Source organism: Strongylocentrotus purpuratus, unplaced genomic scaffold (genome assembly GCF_000002235.5).
Source record: "Strongylocentrotus purpuratus isolate Spur 01 unplaced genomic scaffold, Spur_5.0 spur5_contig_854, whole genome shotgun sequence".
Lineage (NCBI taxonomy): Eukaryota > Metazoa > Echinodermata > Echinoidea > Camarodonta > Strongylocentrotidae > Strongylocentrotus > Strongylocentrotus purpuratus.
In genome coordinates, this window is record NW_022145562.1 from 873610 (window position 1) to 889695 (window position 16086).

Here is a 16086-nt window from a genome sequence, read left to right on the forward strand (position 1 = left end):
TTTTTTGGGGGGATGAGTAAAGTTGGGGCACCTATCTACACTAAAAAAGCATCCTGGTGTCATATTCATAAAGAAAACATGATGATTGTAGTCTGTGACCCTGTAAACCTTTAAATATTATCATGTTATTCGTATCTATGTTTAACTACGTTACCATCTAATAAAGATGACGGCAATACTGGATTTCGCCCATACGTCGGCACCAAGGGGAGCTTAGCTGGGTTCAGACATTAACTAATCTCTAACCGAGTGGCCGGGTCAGAGGCTCCAAGAAATACCCACTGTATGTATTTAAAGCACACCCAAAATCCCTTCTTTGACAAGGAAATGGACTTCATTGTAGCTTTATATAGGACAGAATGATGACATCAAATCGATAAAAGAACATCATAATCAGATTATCCGACCCCCAAAACCCCATGGATATATCAACTTTTACCATACCAGCTTTTTTTAAATTTTTTTTATTACACATGACCTTTTTACTCATATGGCGGCTATTTTGGATGTGGCCAATGTAACCAGCATGACAGCCCCAAGGAGACCTGAAATTGATACAAGAACATCATACAGTGTAAAGATAATGCATCTATATTTCTAAAACCAACTTTAAAATCTGAGATCATCGATATCGTGTCATCTTTGAAACCATCTAAATCCAGTGGTTCTGATGATATTTCACCTAAAATTAAAAAGGAGTGCATTCACCTTTGTATTGATCCCTTATGTAAAATCATTAATATGTCTTTATCTCAGGGACTTTTTCCTGATAAACTCAAGGTTACCAAAGTGGTACCAGTGTTTAACAAATCTGATCATAAAAATGTAATTAATTATAGGCCAATAGCATTGTAACCAATCTTTCTAAAATTCTTGAGAAAATAATTTATAAACGCTTAAATGAGTTTCTATCTAAACAGAATATCTTGATTCCTCAGCAGTGTGGTTCTCGTAAGCACTTCTCCACACAAATGGATGTGTTTAATTTTTATTAAGTAATATCATAAAAGCTATTGATGGAGACACATATTGTTTGGGGATATTCTTAGATCTATCTAAGGCGTTTGATACCATTGACCATGGCATCCTCCTCAGGAAACTTAAGCATTATGGCATACATGGTGTAGCATTGTCTTGGTTCCGAAGCTATTTGTTTGACAGTACTCTATTTGTTGTGGTGGATGGTACTAGTCCCCAAATTGCTTCTATTAAATATTGTGTACCTCAGGGTTCTGTTCTTGGTCCTCTGTTTTTTTTAAATCTATATAAACGATATGATACACTCATCAACATTACTCTCATTACTACTAATACCAAATCAAGAGATTCAGAAACTGTATGCATGGTATTGTTGTAATAAGTTATTGTTGAATGTTCAAAATACCAAACGTGTCATTTTTCGTTCAAAGGGTAAAAAGCTTCCAGATGGTATTACTTTTCTTAATGTTGGAGGCCATGATGTTGCGCTTAGTGAAAATGTTCAGTTCTTAGGGTTAACTATGGATGAGCATTTATCTTGGAAAAATCATTTAGATGCTGTATGCACAAAGTTGTCCCGAAGTGTAGGTGTCATTTTTAGAATAAAATTTATTTTACCCGAAAGAGTGCTGATAACATTATATAATATTATTATTCTTCCTTATTTGACATATTGTAATGTTGCTTGGGTAAAAACTTTTAAGTCATAATTATCTTGATAAGTTGAGAGTATTGCAGAAAAAGGTAATAAGGCTTATTACTAATTCTGATTATAGACATCCAAGTTCTCCATTGTTCTTCCGACTAAGAATGTTACCACTAAGTGGACTTATGTTGTTCAATTGCGTATTGTTTATGTTTAAAATTTAGTCTATATGCCTCATGAATGTACGTAAAAGCATTTATTCCGTCAGAACTCACGAATTCATTATTATAATACACGTCAAAGGGGTCTTATTCATCAGCCTTTTGCAAGAAAAAATGTCACTCTGACCTCTTTCCATATCTCTTGCATTAAAGAATGTAACAGTTTGCATGATGACATAAAGAATAGTACAACTCTTTCTAGGTTTAGAAGGTTATTTAAAACGTACCTATATGAAAGACTGAAATAATTTAATATTCTTAATAATTTCTCATTCTTAAATGCTTTTTGACCACTAAGGACCTACTCATCAGTGTGTTTACTGTGTATGTGTGTGTGTGTTTGCGCACGCGCGTGTGTGTGAATATGTATGTGTTCTATATTATGTAGTTTAGTATTTCCATCCCTCGTATATATGTTACATTCTTCTTATTCTCCTTGCCATATTGTTGTATTTGGTTATCTATAAGGCTCCGCTCACAGGCTTAGCTTCTTAAGGGGTCTTTTTTTATGTAATCAAGTTAATATATTGTTGATTAATGTACTATTACCAGTCTTTTTTATGTTAAAGATTATATCATATTTTGTGTGGTTTTGAATAAAATGAAATGAATTAGTTTCAATTTATTCGAAAAGGATAACAGCAGTAGAATAATACATGCCATTATCAGTGTTTTCCCTTACAGCATGGCAGAAAAAAATTGTCCTTCCTTCTTACCGAACATGATACCACCCCTGATTTCCGCAAAGCTGCGCAGCATGGACACCCATCTCGTTTGGTAAATTGAATATACAGTGCGTCCCAGAAAAAACGAAACCGAGAACTATCGATGTTTTATAATAACCTAGTGACATTTATCATCAATAAATGACACATATTTGGAAAGCTTAGATCCTCCTCTTTCATTTGGTGCAACTCATATGATGCATGAGTGATTTAAATGAATATGAAGAGAGGGAACCAAAAAGTCATTTGGCGGGCGGTATCTAAATTTCAAAGAGAAAATCACATTTCTAAAAAGTTGAGTTTCTGCCCTTTCATATGACACCTCAATCATGAAAGATGAGCAAGGAATGACAGTCTTTCGTCTACGGCTGATTGTCAACGAAACGGAGTTAAGTCTTTTGTTAATTCCGTTTGGTGCTACAGCAGACAGCCAGTGAAAACGAATTCGTTTAATAAAATTATGGAAATGCAAGCACTACTTTGTTATTCCTAGCTCATTTTTCCTGACTGAGGTGTCATATGAAATGGCAGAAACTCAACTTTCTAGAAATGTGATTTTCTCTTTGAAATTCAGATACCGTCCGCCAAATGGCTTTTTGTTTTCCTCTCTTCAAAATCATTTTAATCACTCATGCGAAATATGGATTATAAGAGTTGCATCAAATGAAAGAGGAGGATCTAAGCTTTCCAAATATGTGTCATTTATCAATTATAAGTGTGATTAAGTGAAGGTAAATCATCGATAATTCTCGGTTTCGTTTTTTCTGGGACGCACTGTATAGTATCAGAAATATACAGTGGCTCATGAATGTGCTTATCATTTAAATTAAACGTTCTTTATACCTCACGAAATTAATCTGTTCTGGTGCTTTTAGAAGTATGTACACCAAACAAACCCTTTATATAGCGAAAAACAACAGTTTGCTGTAGCAAAGTACTGTACAATGACATCATTAGTGCATGCAGGCAGGGAGGTCCCTGGTGCATGTATTCACAAACCTGTATTACACATGTATGCTTATAGGGAACCATTGATGTACGCAGCATACCGGTATAAATACCTTTAGGCAGTGCTTCTTGTCATGTCTGAATATTGTGAAATATCATGAAATATGAAAACTGCAGCTCTTCAATTTGTCAATGCCATTAGCGCCATACAGCTTCGAACCCCCATTGAAAAATTATTTGCAAATATGTTTGCACAGAAAAATTTGAATTTGAAGTCTTTTACTATCTTTGGTTTCGTTTGCTAAAGGTATATGCACTACCTTTAGTTAAAAAAAAACACTAGTAGGACCTAAGTGATTGCTTGCATAAATGTGTCTAAGATGGGTCAGACGAGATGTTTCTACTGTTTCTTATATAATAATACAAGAAACCGTATAAATGATTATACAGCCAATCAGAGCTCGTTATATTTCGCGCCTTCTGTTCCTTTAGTTTTCATTTATATTGTTCGATTTCGGCTTTCTGTTCATTTTTGCGATTTACCCTGATGAGTGCAAGACGAAAAGCTTTAGTATGTCTCTTTTCAACGCGATTCTCCGATTTTGTAGTACCAATCATCTTCATAAGGGCGTACGGGGTATATTTAGGCCCTAAGCCTGTTTTCTACATTATCCCGAAAACTAACATTCGTCATGTATTACATTTTGTATGTTTAATAAATAACCACTGTGACAGAACAGATTGATTGAAGAGTACCTGGGTTGGGGAATTCGCGGATCTAAAATAAATAGCGCAGAGGATGTAGCCGGCATAGCGGGAGTTGAGCGGTACAATCAGGGGTTTTACCCTCTCGCGTGTTGGCGAAATATAAAATACACTATATTATGTATCGAGAAGAGAGTCAGATGACGCAATATAATGTTATACCATTTTAGGGACAATCGTCTGAATTCTGGAGAAAAAAAAGCTTAAAACCTGCATGCCAACTTTAATTCTGTCTGTACTTTGTCCAATCAGAGCTCGCTCTTAGTATACGGCCATCGAATCAAAAGGGATGGAGCGAATACCCTCCCACTTTGTGATGATCGTGTGCTTGACTTACCGATTTCCCAATATGTCACGCTAGGAAATTCGCCCGTCATCCAATCAGAGACTTCATCCTTGATCACGTGCATTGCCATCGTCCATTCAGGATATCAAACGGGGAGCATTGTGACCAATCAGAACTTTATATAACTGCCACGTGTACGCTTTTTGTTTTTTTAAATGACACTTATCAAACGACATTATTTTGGCTCGGTTCCAGCTATACCACTCCTAACTTGTGCACTAATCTTTTGAAAAAATCATCTATTTTTTTGGCGAGAAAAGAGTATATTAGATCGAGCCACTCACGATTATTCCAATAGCTGCTTTTTGTTGTTTATCTTACGACCGTCTGCTTCAAAATTTCTCAAGATCTCCTCCTCTGTCGTTCACTTTGGACCATCGCAGAACTAAATACCACCGGTGAGTAGATCAGTTCAGTTTAGTTCAAGTCATAGAGTTTTACTTATTCACTACTTGACAGATTTCCCTGAATTTCATAACCTTTTCTGTTTAATTATAATGTACAGGCTATATATTTTTTAAGGTATCATGGTCGAGTGGATCGAGGACCCCGCTCTCAAACAGAGGGCCCGAGGTTCGAGCCTCCAGCATGTCCGTCAGCAAGGCATTTTATCGACACTGCTGCCTTTTAACCTAAGAGAAAAGTAGGGACATATAGTAGGATGGGATAACGTGGGACTGAATTTGTCATGGCAAGTGAATACCCCCACTGGGAGTGGAGACGGTGCACACATTGTGTGTCGGCTTGAAATATATATAGTGACTAGTTTACACTTTTTCTACTTTCCTTCTTCATTTCTTATCCCTATTTCCTGTATTATCTACATGTACATATTTTGTTTGTTATTTTCTTGTTCCCCCTATGACATCAATTAAACATTTTAACGGGTTGATAATGTTAACTTAATAATTAAGAGAACCTGCTCACGACAAGCTATTGCTTTTAAATAGGTTCCCTTGTCATGTTCTATTCTCACATAGGCCTATGTAGTGCATTATGCAACTTTTGAGGAGATAAAAGTTGATTTTGTCAGTTGAATCTTGTACATAATATATTTTCATTTGTCTTGTATTGATTTGAAAATAAAATAAACGAAATGGAATACAAAAAATTGTATCCATATTTTCGGGCAAGAGCCGGACAAATTTTGGTTGATAATCAATCAATATTGGGAACAGATTCTGGCAATATCTGATATCCCATATACGCATAGTAACGCCCAATAACTATTTTCTGTAATGATCAGATAACACGTGTTCGATCATTATGGTCTCGCTTTTAATCTCTCTCTCTCTCTCTCTCTCTATCGATCTTTCATTCCCCTCTTCCTCATCCTTCTCTCCTTTTTTACTTTCTGTATCCTATACCTCATTCTTCCCTCCCTCTCTCTCTCTTCATGGCAAAGTAGAAATGGGTCGTTTCACAGCGCTTCTCCTTGCTCAGCTGATTGCCACCTCACTTGCGTGTTTCTCTATCCCTACAAGTAACTCCGGTCGCCCTTTTGGCGTAGACCTAGGCCCCAACTCGGAGATGTACCCATTCTACGAAAATGGCGGCGTTGGTATCGGGTTTGAATGGCGGTACGTCACGTGACACATTATAACTGTCTTCTGTTCCTGATCTCTCTCTCTCTCTCTCTCTCTCTCTCTCTCTCTGTGTCTCTTTCTATTTCTCTCTCCCTTCCTTACACCAATTAAAGATATAGTTGAGTTCTGGTCATGCGATTGCATTGTGAAAGAAACGGTATGGAATCGATCAGAAAAAGTTGATCATGTAACATTTAAGTATTGATGTGTACTTGAAGGTTCTGGAGTCATCAAAATAATAAAAAAGTAGGCTCAGTCTTGGTAAAGTAACCAGCACTGTACACAGGATTATGTATATAGGACTACACAAACATGTGGCATTAAAATCGGGCCTCATTTTCAAGCTGTTACTTTGGATATATAAATCAACATGATTAATAATAATAATAGAATTATGTTGTGCCAAACTTATTAATAATCTCTTATCACAGCTCAAAACGTTGATATAATTTCCTTTGTTTTGTTTCCAAAAAATAGCTTTAGACGCAGCATCGAAAATGAGAACGCGCACGATATCGACATCGGCAGGAAACTCTTCGAAGTACTCGACATCAACGGTGACGACCAGCTTGATGTTAAAGAATGGTTCGATGAAGGAGGTAAAGTCAGATCATTTTCTGACATGCTCGGCGATCACGACAATAACTGTAAGTGGTAGATATATATTTTTTAAAATTTCATGAGTAATGTATTCCGACTCTCGACTAATTATATTTTTCGGAAGGAGGGCAAAGACAGAGACATTGAGAGGGAGAGAGAGAGAGAGAGAGGGGGGGGGGGGGGGAAGCGCGCGCGAGAGAGAGAGATACATTTGAGACATCCAGACGATAATGGAGTGAAAGATGTGAAAATTCGCAGACGAAAGAAAATGCCCTACCTGTATTTTTGCCCCCCCCCCCCCCTCCCACTAGGTGCTATTTAGTGTACGCATATGCGTGTTCTCAGCACCCCTCCTCCTTCGGTTTTAGTCCGGTGTGTAAAGTCAATACGGGTAGACCTTTTTATTTTGTTATGCGAGCCTTTGCAGCACCCCCTCCCCTTTCCGCATAAGTATGGTGTGTAAAGTCAATACGGGTAGACCTTTTTCTCTTGTTACGAGCCGGAGATTTTGGGAACACGCATGCGGTCCTTCCGTTCCCGGAGTGGAGGGGGGGGGGGGTATTTTGCTCTGTAAAGTAATTTCGAATAGAGAGTGTCACTGAATTACGGTACCACCAGCTAGATCGCTGTTAGTTAGCGAAAATATATAATAGAGGTAATCATCTCCAGGGGCGGATCAAAGAATTTCTTCCCGGAGAGGGGGGGGGGGGGGGGTGGGGGGCACACGGGGGGTAAGAGGACATATATATATATTTGTTTTGATCTCCCCAAAAAATCGCAACGACTCAGCCAGACGCTGAATAAGCGGGGGGGGGGGAGGGGTAAGAGGACATATATATATATATATTTGTGCTCCCCCAAAAAAATCGCAACGACTCAGCCAGCCGCTGAATAAGCGGGGTGGTGGGGGAGGGGGGGGGGGGGGGGGGGGGGGGGGGGGGGGGGGGGGGGGGGGGGTAAGGGGACAAATATTTTTTTTTTTTTTTGCTCCCAAAAATTTGAAAATCGCGCCGGCCGCAAATTCGCTCGATGGGGGTATGGGGGGGGGGGTGGGTAAGAGGACATTATTTATTTATTTATTTATTTATTTATTTATTTATTTATTTATTTATTTATTTATTTATTTATTTTTTTTTTTTTTTGGGGGGGGGGGGGTCCAAAAATCGCAACGGGGGTGTGGGGGGGGGGGGGGGTTAGAGGACATATATTTTTTGTCTGGGTCCCACAACAATTTCAACGACTCAGCCAGCCGCTGAATAAGCGGGGGGGGGGGGGGATAAGAGGGCAAATTTATATATTTTTTTGCTCCCGAAAATGTGAAAAACGCTCAGTGTGGGGGGGGGGGGGGGGGGGGTAGTGCGCACTAATTTTGTTTTGTTTTTGTCGGGGGGGGGGGGGCGGGGGGGGGCACGTGCCCCCTGGATCTGTCCCTAATCTCTCTCACTTATTATTATCGATCTTACCATTCACAGGCTCTTTTTTGTTCACGCATCTCTCTTGTTCAATCCTTTCTCTCCATGCATCCTCGCAGCTGATGAGATGATCTCGCTTGAAGAGTTCCTCGCCATTCCTGTCGATCCCGCTGTCATCGCGGCCATTGACCAGATGATGAGGAGTGACCAAAACTAAAACCAGTGACGTAATAATGGTCGACGCCGACCCCTTCACTCGGTTGGAATGTTTATTTGTATTGTTCCTTTTACTATCATTATGTCATGCGCAGTTGAGTATATACATATAGAAACTGCGCATTATAAATTTACAATTATTATTATTATTATTAAACGCTCTAGTATATCCTTATTACAGGGGCGGGAATTTATTTCTGTGCGTAGTCAGTTTGTGCGTTGTAGTGCGTAGTAGGGCAGGGGTGGGGCTTAAGGGGTGAGCCATATATAGTATATACCATGGCGATGAATAAGGAGAATTACAGTAAGATGTAATTAAAATGTACATGTAGATTGCCAAATGAATTGAAGGTACTATGTCCCATTTGCAGGCCTAAACAACAAAAATGAAAAGTTATATTCCAATGGCGTTTGAAAGATAATACTATTTTAGGAATTCCTTCAAAACAAAAGGGTTGAAAATGTCTTTTTGTGGGAAAATAACGACCATTAGTTGACGAATCGACTTCAGTAATTTAAATCACTTTAGGAAATAGTTTGATTTTTATACCCTTGTACCGAATGGTCCTATGTTTTGTGTTGGGCAAATATTCAATAAGTTTAATTTTGGCCTTTACCAGAAGTGGGTTATGTAGGTTACCTTAAGAGCTCATTTGATGGATGGCATTACCAAAGAAAAAAGGAAGTTATTCAGTCAATCAATAGTGTCTGACAGTGACGTCTAGAAAGTAAATTGCTTTCCTTGCCTAATTTGAATACTAAGACACTGCTAATGTCTAAATTTAACAAATCGGACATACGTGACATATTCATAATTCCTGCAAAGTTATAAAGACTTTGATGTTGGCTGCAGAAGGGACACAGTACCTTTAAGAGAACAATAACTTCTTCTTGATGTCGTACCTGTATGACTTGTTTAGAAATCTCCTTTTTAGTCACGATGTTTTATTTTATTTCAGAGGGGGGCGGGTGTATGCGGATTAACTCTAAATTGAAGTCATGTATTTTCACACTCTATGCTTGCATTGTTTGATATATAATAATGCAATATGGCATTTTACATTTAAGACTTCTATAAAAATGCATTTCAGAAATATTTCATGTCGATATTAAGCCAAATCAATTTGAATATGGTTTGTACTGCAACTAATGAAACTTTGCAAAAAGATATACACCTTAAATATGGTCCTGATAACAATTAATAAACTTTGGAATATCATTTACTTACGCTATGTGTCTTTAATCATTCTGCATTAACTTAAATCAACTGTATTTATTTACTACATTACGAACTAGAGGTGTGTGTGTGTGTGTGTGTGTGTATGTGTGCATGTGCGTGTGTTCGTGTGTGTATATGTGTGCGTATGCGCGTGCACGTGTGTGGGTGTGAGAGAGAGAACTCGCTCGCATATGTGTATGTTATTGGTATCCGAAGTGCACTGTAGATTCTGGTAAGGGGGAGGAGGGAGTGAAGGTCTTTCTATAAAGTGCCCCTTATATTGGTACCCTAACATAGCTAATCAATTTAAAATCATCGGATAAAGATGAAATATATGATTTATCAGCTTAAAGCCTCTAAGGCTTCGGGAGCCCCACAAATTTGATGGCAATATTCCAAATAAATTGCATAGTGAGGTGGAAGTGTTTGTTGAAGACAAATATTGGTGTTGATAACAGAATTTCAATTTGCTGTTGTACGCAGAAAAATCAAATTTTGTGTTCTTTCATCAGTATTTGTCTTTAAACATATTTTCCGCAACAACACGTCATTGTGCACTTAATGTAAGAATGTTGCCGTCAAAAGGAACTCGTTAGAAGTCTTTGATTTTAATTGATGAATCATGATTATGTTAAATGGCTGTTAAGTTTTCCTCTCCTGAAGTTGAATAATAGGCAAACGAGAGGTAAATGGAATGGGAATTGGAAAAAGTCAGCAGTGATCTAGTATTCTCAAATGGAAAACCGTTTACCTTCTATTCTTTACTTGTAGACACCAATTTCTTTTGACAAACTAACTTTTGTCTTCCTTCAATTCCTTGTTAATAACTTACATAACAGTGAAGGGTACATTATCATTTGTATACAATAGTAAACCGTTAGTTGTAATGACCAAAATGAAACTGATTTAGTCTCTAATCAGACAAAACGTACGGCTACGCGGTACACAAGGACTGAAACAGGAGACTGTTTTCCAAGCGTACTTTTCTCCCAAGTGGAGAAAAATCCTAACGGTCGATACAATTCCAAATAGAGGCAATTCTAAGGTCTAAGGGGTATTCAGTTAGTATTATCTCTTGTTAACCATCTTATTTATACAAATTCAAATCATACCTACACATATAAGCACATCGTCTAATTTCACAATGATAACACTGGGGCATTATAGGCAGTAGCCCCTATTTGCACACCCTCGACATTTTTTAATGCATGCCGAAACAACTTCAAACAACTTCTCAATCGAGCACTGGAATAAACCATTATCCACATCAAATCGTCATCACTATCCATAATGAAATATGCATTATTAACACCATCATTATCAACTTCATAACCGTCACCACCACCATCATCATCATCATCATCAACTCCATCATTACCACCACTCTCATTATCATTATCAACATCATCATAATCATCATTATAATCAAAATTATTATTATCATCATCATCATCATCATCATCATCATCGACACCAGAGTCATCAGAAAATGTTCTGATCCATCTCAAAACTGAAATTTCCATTTATTTATTTATTCATTTATTTCTAATATTTAGTCACGGTAGCCCATTCATCTTGAAGAGTGGTCTTCCATGGGCCTTGAATGAACAATTCGGTAATGAAAAATTCCTTTAAAAAATGACATTTCAGCTGAAAAATGAATTATACTACAAATACTAAAATCGTTTAGCAAAGATTAAAAAAACATAATGAGAAATATTTACTTATGATCAGTAGCTGATGAATATAATTATATAGAACTGGAGCAGATAAGATTAAAGCGATAGCCTATAGAAGCATTCACAAAACGCTTATGAGTACGCTTCCTACGACAATATGTGCAACAAATCAGTCGATTTATAAGTATATGAGTAAACTATCAAACCATTCTATAAAGATAATTAAACCTAAAAACTGAGCCCAAGGGTGGGGGATGGGGGGGGGGGGTGGGGTCTAAAGTTTTAGTTCAATATAAATCGAAAATATGGTGGCTTTACCTAAAATATTATGCTGAACATTTATTGATGTAAACTGTAAACTTTGAACACGTTCGTACATTCTTGATGCTATGGGAATCAATAAATGACATGAATATTGATCACATTTTGAAGAGAAAAATCCTCTGTGTGCCCATGCCTCGAGCCATAATGCATGGCCGTCCAGAGGATTTTTTTAACGTTGGGGACCGGGATAAAATGCAATTATTGAAAATTTATTGCATTTTCTGTGTTTTTATTTATTTATGGAAACTGCCCCCTACCCTAGTCCCCGCTGCGTACAGTCATGGTTCAGTGACAAAGCATTGGCCTCGTAACTGTGAGGCCCCAGGATCAAAACCGTGTCGATGTGCTATATTAGTGCCCTTTTGTGGGGCATTAGTCCTCATTACTTTCATTTATGACTTAAGGGCGTAGGTCCCCTAGTTGATAAGCAAAGTAGCATACACGTGCTTTAGCAGTCACGCAAAACACACATTGGCAAATTATTATTCAATAAAATCTGAGAATGTATACTATTATCTAGATCTATTATTTTTAAATTATTTTTAAAATAATTCCAGAAATTGGGGTAAAACAAAAATATTCCAACTAAATGAGCGACAGTGTATATACCCTACACGCAAAAATATACCATAACTTCCACTTTTGAATGTCTTAACTCTTGAAATTAAGGTACACGTATAAACACGTATGCATAATATTACAAACTTATATGTAAGAAAATAATTGAGTAATTAAACTTTATTTGCCCATTGTTTCGGACCTTTTAGCTTTCATGGAAATCATACCTGGACCGTTAAACCAAAACATTGAGAACCCCTGCTACATGCAATGGGGCACCTTGGGCATGGGAATGCGGGATCGTGCAATGCAACCCACTCCGTGAAAATACTGATCCTCATGTTTTTTTCTTACGACTTATTATATTATATTCAGATATTGGTGTTTTATATAATAGGCCTCTTTTTCCGTGTATGAAATGTTTTGCTCCCTTACTTCGCTCGCTTGCAAAAATAAAGACATGAAAGACTGCATCCCCTTATTCTGCAAGCATGCTCATTCTCGACAACAAAACCATTTTAAGAGTGAGTTACACCAGCTATCTACCCTCAAATCCTTTAGCCCCAAGCAACTACCCCTAGGATTCCACCCCTGCAAGCTTCTTTTGGTATCGGAGGTGACGCTCCCGGGGGCAAGGGGGCACAGTGCCCCCACTTTTTGAAGTATCCCTAAAGTGTCCCTTTTTAATGCAGATAAGTGAATTCCCCCTTCTAATAGGTACCCATTTGTTATAAGAAGTGCCCCTTCCCACATCTGACATGTGCCCAATTTACTTCGATACGTCCCCTTTTCCTTTCTAATAAATGTCCTTTCCCTTCTTATAGAGGCACATTATAATAGCGACATGTTCCTTTTTATTATAATAAGTTCCACTTGTTACTTTTGATACGTGTCTCATTCCTTTCTAATACTATGCCCCCCTAATCAAAACGAGTGATAGTATTTTCTCTCTCAAATTTCCCCTAAATAGCAATGCGACCTCACAGATCTTAAAATCTTCAGACATCACAAACAAAGGCAAAGTTTGGTTCTGAGGCAGTGTCTTGGACAACTTAAAGAAAAAATCTCGTAGATTATACCTGATAGTGCATTGATTACAATTTAGGGGGTACAAAACAATGTCTCAATTTTTTTATTTTTTTTGCTCTGAGGTTACCATTTGTAGATGCCCTTTTCCTAGAAAGTACCCTTTTTTGTTGGTGTACCCCAATTTAAAAGACGCTTCGCCGCACTTCTTTGTATAGTTGGTAAAGATGGATTGGGGCTTTCCTAGCTGCCCATTTACTTTCTTTGGGATTTGGAATTCACCTGAGTTTTAGTCGGGGGGGGGGGGGGATTAGCCTTCTTAGCAAATTAAGACACTTCCACCCCATTATATTATGTTATCCTTGTATTCTACGCTTATTCTTCCTTACTTGAATTACGGACTTTTTTCCTAGGGCAGTGCAGCAACTTCCCAAATAATAGACTCTTTATATTACAAAAAAGAGCGATTCGTATTATTAATAATGCAGATTTCTGGGAATACACGAATAATCTTTTTCTGAATAATAACATTTAAAAAATTAAAGACTTGAATATTTTACAGCATGGACAGTTAATGTACAAGCTCAACACTAACAATTATCTTTGCCTTTTAATGATATGTTCGTAAGAAATGATTCGATTTATAGTAACCTCACTCGCCAGGTGAGCTCTTTTCATCTACCATTAAATAGAACATCTTTTGCACAAAAGACATTTGTTTTTACAGGCCCAAAACTGTGGAATTCTCTTTCAAATGATTTATAGAGTGAAATTCGATACAAATTTTCAAAAGGAGATTTAAAAGCTTTCTTCTGAATAGTTACTAGGCTACTGCATTCATTCCCCAATCAAATATAATTTGTAGTGTGACCTTATGCAACTTTGATTGTTTATTTTATAAACATGTATGTATTCATCAATGCTTTGCGTTTAAAAGTGATTTTTTTGTATATATTACTGAATCAGTTAATGTTATTGTTGTTGTTTTTTCTCATGAAATAATAATTCATAATAATTAATTTTACAGGGGGGCTTACACCCTACAAGCTCTGCTTTTTAGTCGGCCCTCCTGTCCTTTCAATTTCATGTTTATTTGTTTTATGTATTGTATTGTGCAAATTGATCTATATGTATATAAATATGTGAATATGTTAAAACGTACCATCATTGTAACATGAACGATTGAAAGAGGAAAAATAAATGAATTGAATTGAAATGGAATTGAAGATAAATTTGTAATGAGGCCAGAGTCTCTCCAAACATGAATGCGGAATTACGTACGCGAAATCTACAAGTGACATCATCAAGTGTAGGTGTGTACACAGTATAATAAAATGAAAAACTAACCTAAGCTTGACAGCAAACTACTAGTATTAGTACAGGAAAGCAGCAAAATCAACAAAATAGACTGGTGAAAGTTTGAATGAAATCGGGAAAAGAATTATCTTTGAAAGTTGTAATCAGTATACAGGTATGGGCTCTTCGAATTTGCTGAATTAGTAATGTCTCTGTGATGTAGTGGCGGACAACTACTGCCATTTGTTCCAACACACAACATGACTAAAATGTCGAATTCTCAAAAACGTATGACTCACTAGGGTTTATCCTCTTTAGAGGACCTTTGATAATATGCATCCATGCTTTTTTTAAAAAGTGATTCACGAAGGGAGAAGGCACTTAGGATACAAATATAAATTAACGACATTTTTGTACATGACAAACGGGAGAGTTACCCGCGACTACGTCACTAGTGACCAAACTGCCGATATGAGATTTGGATAGACTTAGGGATTTTAAATTTCAAATATTCATAACTTTCTTATTATTGGTCCGATTTATTTCAAACTTTCGCCATTCTGTGTATCTTATTTTGTTCTGCTTTCATACAAATTAACTTATTACAATGGTTTTGATTGCCCTTTATAACTAGGCCTCTGCCTTATATGAAATTGTTTTTTCAACTTTGGAAATAACCCACATCGGGAGCTCCATAGGTCTATGAAAGAAAGAGCCTTTATATCAAAGTTGTCACCGAGGCGTCATTTGATTACGTTATTACTTTAATACGCCATTGTAGCCATACGTAGACGATTAGTTCTTAAGCCAGTAATTCAAAGCAATGTTTCCACTTATTTTGTTTTCACATTAAGTACGATTTCACCCCTATGCTATTGTAAACAAGGCTTCATTTAGATTGCGTTATTACCTATGTAAAAAAGATTGTGAACGTATCATCCTAAGCGCTAGTGATTCAAAACACTCTTCATTTTGCATTCACTTTTTTGTACGATATCACAGTCATTGGTAGGTTCAAAGGTAAGGTAAGCCGCTGACACGGTCCTAAGTTACCCGAAATGACGCCTTAGTGTATGCAAAGGCACAAAAGCCCGACTTCACAAAGGAGGTTTGTCGACAAACCTAGCTTTATGTGCGTCATATGACGCGTTTTCGATGCGTTTTAGACCAAGGCTCAGACAAACCTTGGTGTGAACGCGTCAAAACGCGTCATGTGACGCACATTAACCTAGGTTGTCCCTTTTGTCTATTGACATGTTTATAACTAATCTTGAAGCTGGACAGTATACAATCACTTTCTAACGGTAGAGCTACTTGATTTTTTTTCTTCACCAATTCGTTAAATGAGCTGATTGTTTTCTGCCGATATCAAAACCACTTATAGAAAACGCTTAACATGCTTGAAAGTGGTCCATTCAGCATTGGAGATAATACTCTCAGAACAGCTACTGCCCCCGCTACAGCCTACAGATCATCACTTTTCTAATTGATTGCTGATGACAAAGGCCTATTCCATTACAATTAAAATACAAACACGTGTT

The 16086-nt window shown here is 37.3% G+C and overlaps 1 protein-coding gene across 1 annotated transcript; it reads left to right on the forward strand.

Annotated features, from left to right (window-relative positions):
- The first annotated feature begins 4820 nt into the window (after positions 1–4820).
- LOC115928604 lies at positions 4821–9666 on the forward strand. The gene is made up of 5 exons (XM_030996023.1): positions 4821–5027; positions 6038–6209; positions 6693–6862; positions 8347–8491; positions 8598–9666. Exons 2-4 carry the CDS (start codon positions 6040–6042, stop codon positions 8442–8444), a joined length of 438 nt encoding a protein of 145 aa, XP_030851883.1. The 5' UTR covers positions 4821–5027; positions 6038–6039; the 3' UTR covers positions 8445–8491; positions 8598–9666.
- Positions 9667–16086: the final 6420 nt, after the last annotated feature.